Source organism: Orycteropus afer, unplaced genomic scaffold (genome assembly GCF_000298275.1).
Source record: "Orycteropus afer afer isolate SDZICR_OR568_19922 unplaced genomic scaffold, OryAfe1.0 scaffold00104, whole genome shotgun sequence".
NCBI classification, from domain to species: domain Eukaryota; kingdom Metazoa; phylum Chordata; class Mammalia; order Tubulidentata; family Orycteropodidae; genus Orycteropus; species Orycteropus afer.
In genome coordinates, this window is record NW_006921691.1 from 8,400,071 (window position 1) to 8,407,830 (window position 7,760).

Here is a 7,760-nt window from a genome sequence, read left to right on the forward strand (position 1 = left end):
TATCGTCAGGGTCACTCAGTTCGCTGTCAGACCGCAGCTCCGTAGGTCTCCTTTTTTTTGGTATTTTCACGCAAATTCTTCTGCTAGTTGGGGTTCAGTCCAAATCTGCATCCTTTCCTTCAAGGCTCAGTGGTCCAAGATTATCTTCTGTATCTGTGTTAATTGGTTTCCCTTTCCTTTGTTGAAGAGGGTCTGTGCAATCCTTCTGCCTAGTCCGCCATCTTGCCCCGCGAGAAGAATGGGTCCTCCTCAAAGATGCTGCTAAGCATCCTGAACATTATGATTCTCTCTATAGTGTATTTTCAGTCCAACATTTGTCAAGTGCATAGTGTGTGCTTATGTCTGCCAGATGAGGGCTACATCAGCCCTCTAAGCCATGGTGCATGTTTGAAGGGCTTTACAATCTAGTTGGGGTGATAACATTTATGATCTAATTATATTGTAATCCATGGTAATGCCACTGGCACTAGGATGTTTGTAGGCTTTTGAGCAAAGGAGTAACATATTGATGATGGTATTTAAGAAAAGTTAGTTTGGCAGAAGCAGGATTAGGAGGCACTAGAAATCAGGGCTTCGAACCGGTTCATTCAGGGTCGACTCTGCTGAGAATTTGTACCCCCCCCCACACACACATATTGAATCAGTGTCTACAGTTTAACAAGATCCCCTGGTGATATTTATAGATCACTAAGTAAATCTTATGTATACCATAAGAGTCACCTGGGGATCTTGTAAAAATGTAGATTCTGATTCAGTTTGTCTTAGAGGGATATAGAAATTCTCAGCAGGGGTTTGAGACCTTGCTATGAATAAGACATTTGCCTAGGAGAACATCCTTTGTGCAGGCAGTCACCCCCTCCCCCCCAACTCCAGCTTAGGTTCTCCTTTTCATGGCATCTCTCTGCTCCTGAATACACTTTGATAAAGTCCTGGGCCTGTTGTTTGTGAACTCCTGTCAGGAGTGACAATGGCTTCTAACCTCCTGTGGTAGTTAAGGTTGTGTGCCAACTTGCTTGGCTGGGCTGTGGTCCTGGGTGGCTTGGCAGCTGGATGTAGTTACTTCCCATGACGGGACTGCAATCACCTCCATGGTGGAATCTGCTGTGAGACATTAATCAGTGGAAAGGGAGCTGCCTTTGGGGTGTGGTCCGTTTCCAGTGTGTAAGGAGAAGCTTTGGGAAAAGTCTCTAGCTTTTTGGCACAACTGGACCCTGTGTTTGGCCAAATCTTGGCCTGCCATGTTGCCTGCCGATCTTGTGATTTTTCCTGGACTTGATCCAGGGGTCTCCTGTGTGCCTGTTGACCTTGGGATTGTGCCATTCTACTTGCCAACCTTGGCTTTGTCAGCCTTAGCAGCCAGCAGCTGCCTGAGTTACAAGAAGCTTCCAGTGGGCCTGGAAGAAGAGGCTGAGCTAAAGCCCAAGGTGGTGGGGTCTTCACTCAGCTCCTAGAGCCAGTACTCTGAATTCAGACTTCTACCTTCCTGAACTGAAAGAGAATAAATTCCTGTATTTAAACCATCCACTTGTGATATTTCTGTTACAGCACCACCTGAGAACCCAAACCCCTCCATATTCCAACCCTGAACCAACACCTAGTTAGATTTACTGAATGAATAACCCTGACAAGGGGAATGCAGACTTCAATCAACATATTTCCCTTGAAACTGGATGGCAGACCTAACAACAACATGCTACTCAGTGTGGTTTACAGACCAGCAGTAGCAGCATCACCTGAGAGCTCGTCAGATATGCAGATTCTCAGGCCCCACCGCAGGCCTACTAAATCAGAATCTGCATTTTAACAAAATCCTTAGGTGAAATGTGCACTTTAAAGTTTAGAAAGTACTAGCTTAGTGCCTAAGGCACTTGACTGCTAACCAGAAGGCTGGTGGTTCAAACCCACCAGCCACTCCTTGAAAGGAAGGTTGGGCAATCTACTTCCGTAGTGATACTGCCTCGGAAACCCAAGGAGGGGTCGCTATGAGTCGGGTCCGACTCCGTGGCACATAACAACAACAATAAGTCTATAGCAGTGCTACCTGAACACTATGGAAAAGCTCCAAATCTCACTCAGATTGCACATGAGCACAGGGCAGGAACGTACCTGTTAAATCTTTGGGTCTGTGGAAAGCAGAGAAAGTGCACAGTAAGGGCTGTAGTGAGTCCAAACGTGAGTCATTTTAAAGAAACACCAGTGATGTGAGTTAGAAGGGCTTTCATCCACTGGGCATTTTTATCTAACAGCTATCAGAAGAGAAATGAATGTGCAACCATGTTGTTGTTAGGTGCAGTTGACTCGGCTACGACTCATAGCAACCCCATGTACAACAGAACGAAACACTACCCAGTTCTGCACCATCCTTACAATCCCTGCTATACCTGAGCCCATCGTTGCAGCCACTGTGTCAATCCAGCTCATTGAGGGTCTTCCCCTTTTTTCTGACCCTCCATTTCACCAAACATGATATTCTTCTCCAGGGAATGATTCCTTCTGACAGCATGACCAGAGGTGCGATGAAGTCTGGCCATTGTTTCTTCCAGGGAGCACTCTGGCTACACTTCTTCCAGGACAGATTTATTCCTTCTGGGAGTCTATGGTACTTTCAGTATTCTCCAACACTACAACTTAAAAGCATCAACTCTTCTTCAGTCTTCCTTATTCATTGTTCAGCTCTCGCATGCATATGAGGTGCACTTCAGTCTTAATGAGACATCTTTGCTCTTTAGCACTTGAAAGAGGTCTTTTGCAGCACATTTGCCCAGTGCAATATGTCAACTGATTTCTTGACTACTGCTTCCATTGGTGTTGATTGTGGATCCAAGTAATATGAAATCTTTGACAACTTCAATCTTTTCTCCATTTATCGCAATGCTGCTTATTGGTCCAGTTGTGAGGATTTTTGTTTTCTTTATGCTGAAGTGTAAAACATACTGCAGACTGTAATTAGTCTTTTATCTTCATCAATAAGTGTTTCAAGTCATCTTCACTTTCAGCAAGCAAAGTTGTATCATCTGCATATCCCAGGTTGTTAATGAGCCTTCCTCCAATCCTGATGCCATGTTCTTCTTCATATAGTTCAGCTTGTCAGATTATTTGCTCAGCATGCAGATTTAATTAAATATGGTGAAAGGATACAATCCCGACACACTACCTTCCTGATATTAAACCATGCAGTATCCCCTTTTTCTGTTCAAACGACAGCCTTCTGCTTTATGTACAGATTCCTCATGAGCACAATTAAGTGTTCTGGAATTCCCATTTTTCTGAATGTTATCCATAATTTGCTATGACCCACACAGTTGAATGTTTTTGCAACCATAGTTATACAGAAATTTTAGTTAGAATCAAGACCATCGTTACAAAGGGACATCAGCTCATGCTGTCTTACCTCTGACCTTTTGTGCTTGGCTAGGAAATGAAAGCTTCCGTGAACAAGGACACAGAGCTCTGCTCATCTGGCTGCATGGGATCCTGATGACGCAGGTCAATCCAGTCAAGCACTTCTATGAAGAGCTGAGACTTGCAGGTTTCCCAGAACTAGCTGATAAGTTAGTTTTCAACAAACAGCTATCAACTCCTTCTTCCTTAAAATGGCAGGGGATGGTCAACAGAAATAATACCAACTTTGAGCAAACAGTAGTACCAGCTTGGTGTTAACTCTGGCTCATACAGGATCTGAAGTCATGGAAGGGGTTTATAAGATGCAAGCAGGTTCTTAGTGAGTGACCTTGTCAGTACTGGTCACAGTGTAGCCTGGCATTTCTCAGAGCTATTCCCCTATAAGTCATTTGAAGAATATTTTTGCTTATATGTATGGGTGGGACAAGGAATGCTAAACCATCTTGTAAGGTTATAGGATAAGTTCCCCAAAAGTAAGAATTGTCTTGCTCAAAATGCCATCATGTCCCTGTTGGGAAACTGCAAAACCAAAGAAAACATCAAACTCACTGCCGTGGAGTCCGACTCACAGTGACCCCTCCTTGCATTTCTGAGGCAGTATCTCTATGGAAGTAGATTGTCCAGTGACTGGTGGGTTTGAACCACCAGCCTTCTGGTTAGCAGTCAAATGCCATTGGCACTACACCACCATATTTCCCCAAACTCTGCAAGTTCTTGAAAATATGTTATCTGTAGTTTGAGAGGAAAGGCCAGATTAGCTCTTACTTTGCCAACTGAGGCTATTGCTGAAACCTACTCTACTAATAGACTATATTAGTGGGAAAGATGCTTTGAAATATCAATAAATTGTTGTTGTTATGTGCTGTCAAGTCAGACCTGACTCATAGCAACCACTCCTTGGGTTTCTGAGGCAGTATCACGACGAAAGTAGATTGCCCAAGCTTCCTTCCAAGGAGTGGCTGGTGGGTTTGAACCACCAACCTTCTGGTTAGCAGTCAAGTGCCTTAGGCTCTACACTACTAGATCTCCTATCAATAAATTAGACACTGCTATAACTCTCATTTAATAATAACCATTAAGCAAAATGTAGGGCTATCTGCCATTATTTTCACTGGTGTAGTTTTACCTGAAGCTGGTAACCTGAATACATGGATCAGATCACTGATCCACTATTGTTTCAAGCAGTAGTATGTGAAAGGAATAGCCCGCATGGATGATATTTACCTTCTGTGACACTATCCTCATAACACTGGGGTTGTCACCTCAACTTGGAATTTATTTTTTATTATAAAAGAGTGCCCATAGAAGCTTTCAGGGAAGTCTAAGAGGCAGTCCACTGAAGTAGTAAAGGGTATGTGATTCAGAGCAAGACTGTGTGGGTTCATGTCTGAAGTCCAACACTGAGCAGCTCTGTGATCATGGGCAAGTTATAGAACCTCACTGTGCCAGTAATCTTATTTAGTAACTAGGGAAGAAAATACAGGTGTCTGCTGCAAAGGGCTGTTGTGGGATTAAATGAGTCAGTAGCGCCTGGTACACAGTTAAGTATATAATGAATGTTACCTATTAACAATAAGCGTTATTCTATTTTTTTTATGTCCAGAAAAGATCCATCAATTCAAAAGCAAAACTGACTCAAGCTCCAAGAAATGTGCAGTTTCATAAATGCCTAAAGAGAAATTGTATTCAAACGGTTTTCCATTCAGCATGCAGTTCTTTAATGCCATGAAGATCTAGAAGTGGTATTGATTTTCCTCTCAACTATGCAGGATCTTCTAGCAGATGAAAAAAGAGTAATTCCCTTATCCTTTCCAACCACTGAATTGAAAAGCTGACTATCCTTTCTGGTTTTGCTTATTAAGGCAAGTTGTACATCATGTTCTCATTTCTGTCATTTGATGCAACAAACATAAGAGCATAATCTAGGAGGGTTTTGAAAATGAGATGGGGGCAGCATATGGAAAAATTAAGGATTTTAGGACAGACATGCTTTTGAATAGTTTTGCCACTTATGAGCTGTGGCAAAACTTTGGGCACAATAATATTAAAGTTCTCAGCTCTTTGGTTTCCTTCTCTACAAAATGAAGGGAACTGTCCCCCTATTCCACAGGGTTGGAGTGAGGAGGAAGTGAGAATCCAGTGAAATGCCTGTCCTCAGCCCCTAGTGTGGAAATCATTAACTGTTATTATTTCTCTTTTATAAGAAAATCTGAGCTTGGGAATTTATAGTCACTGCTGGCATTAAATAATATGTATGTGTAATGTATTATTTAGAAAAGACTGAAATTCATACATCAATATGTTATTTATCTCTTGGTGATATAATTACAGGTGATTTGACTTTTCTTTGTATTTTTTTGTACTTTCCAATTTTTTTCACCATGAACATGCATTACTTTTGTAAACTGAGAAAATTTGAAATAAATCTGAAATCAAGTAAGAGTTTGTATTAGTTTATGTGTAACTATTTTTTATAGTTTAAAGCTCTGCATTCTCAAATTTTGGCTCTAAATCTGTGAGGAAAGTAATAAAATCATGAACAGTTTTAGTTCAGTTACTATCATGAATTTGCAGTTTTACATTTTTGCCTCTTGCTCATTGTAAATGACCCACTTAATGTTATGAATGTTTAAAACAGGCAGTATGTTCATGGTTCACAGATTTTTTTCAAAAGGCATTCAATGAGAAGTCTTGTTCCCATCTGTTCCTCAATATGCTGTTTACACTGACCTCACTACCCTCTCAACAAAAACAAATCCAGGTAACCTTATTATGCAAAAATACACAAATACAAATAAACGCAGGGACTCCATACTCTTAGTGTATGTTGTTGTTGTTGTTATGTGCCGTCAAGTTGGACCTGGCTCATAGTGACCCCTCCTTGGGTTTCTGAGGCAGTATCACTATGGAAGTAGATTGCCCAACCTTCCGAGGAATGGCTGGTGGGTTTGAACCACCAGCCTTCTGGTTAGCAGTCAAGTACCTCAGGCACTATGCTACCAGAGCTCCCCTCTTACTGTGTAAGATACTCTAATTGTTGAGTCTGAATTAATTTAGGCCTACACTAATTACTTGGTGCTTTATAAACAATGTACTTCTAGAATTCAGGTAAAGCTTAAAAATATGTCTTAGAATATTTATCATACCCACTCTAGTTTGTTCATAAGCCATTCATTGTTGAAATCTGTTGTTTGTTGCTGTTGATTCTAATTCATGGTGACCCCATGTATGCAGAGTAGAACCGCTTCATAGTTTTCAAGGCTATGACCTTTAGGAAGCAGGTCACCAGGCCTGTCTACTGAGGTGCCCCTGGATAAGTCTGAATCGCCAACCTTTTGGGTAGCAGTCAAGCACTTAATCATCTGTGCTACTCAGGAACTCCTTGTTGTTAACCTACCCTTTTCTGTCAAGTTGATTCCAACTCATACTGATCCATTAGGACAGAGTAGAACTACTGTGCTATAGGATTCCCAAGGTTGTAAATATTTTATTTATTGTAAATCTTTACAGCAGAGTGTCTAGTGGGTTTGAACTGCCAACCTTGTGATTGGCAGCCGAGCACTTTAATGACTGTGCTGCCAGCGCTCTTTGTTATAGTCTAGGTTCCCCTAAAAATGCAGTCTGAGTCCAAAGTTTATGTGCAACTGCCTAATTTGGGAGTACAAATAAAGGGGAGAAAGAAAGAAGTGGTTTAGCATAATGAGGATGTTAATTCTAGGATGTCATGTGTGGGCTCCTCATGGAGCCTGCCAGTCTCTCATGACTCTGAGTACATAGGGAAGCCCTGTGGAGGAGCGTGCCCACAGTAAGGGGAACAAGATGAAGTGCTATTTGTTGGTGCTCATTCAAAACTTCCTGAAGCCCATGTGGATCACAGAGTTGTCTGCCACAACAGTAACTGGGCCAGAACAAGTGCTAACTAAGAAGCATCTGATACGCCTCAAAAGATTGCCAAATGAAACTTCAAACACCAAAGTAGCTGCCACCAAGTCAGCTCTGACTCAGGGTGACCCCGTGTGAGTCAGGACAGAGCTGTGTTCTACAGGGTTTGCAAAGACTGATTGTTTGAAAGAAGACTGCCAGGCCTTTCTTCCAAAGTACCTCTGGGTGGATATAACACCAAGTGTTTGTTATAGTTGAGCAGTTAGCCATTCATGCCACCCAGGGACTCCTAAGACATGGCCAGGTAATTCTGTAATTCAGAAAACAGCGTTCGTGTGTTGTTGTAGAAAACAGGATTATATTTACCTACATCACATTTATTCTGATGTTAAGAATGTGAGGCAGGAAGAAAAAGTATTTCCTATAAGAGGACAGGACTAGATCATGTTCAAATCAGAAAAGGCTTCAGATCATTA

The 7,760-nt window shown here is 41.8% G+C and overlaps 1 protein-coding gene across 1 annotated transcript in view; it reads left to right on the top strand.

Moving 5' to 3' along the window:
* The window catches only part of ANKDD1B (ankyrin repeat and death domain containing 1B), a 102,873-nt gene extending 97,806 nt beyond the window's left edge, over positions 1–5,067 (top strand). Inside the window, 2 exon segments of the mRNA XM_007943372.1 lie at positions 3,416–3,555; positions 5,011–5,067. Coding sequence (XP_007941563.1) covers positions 3,416–3,555; positions 5,011–5,067 — 197 coding nt within the window.
* The last annotated feature ends 2,693 nt before the right edge of the window (positions 5,068–7,760 follow it).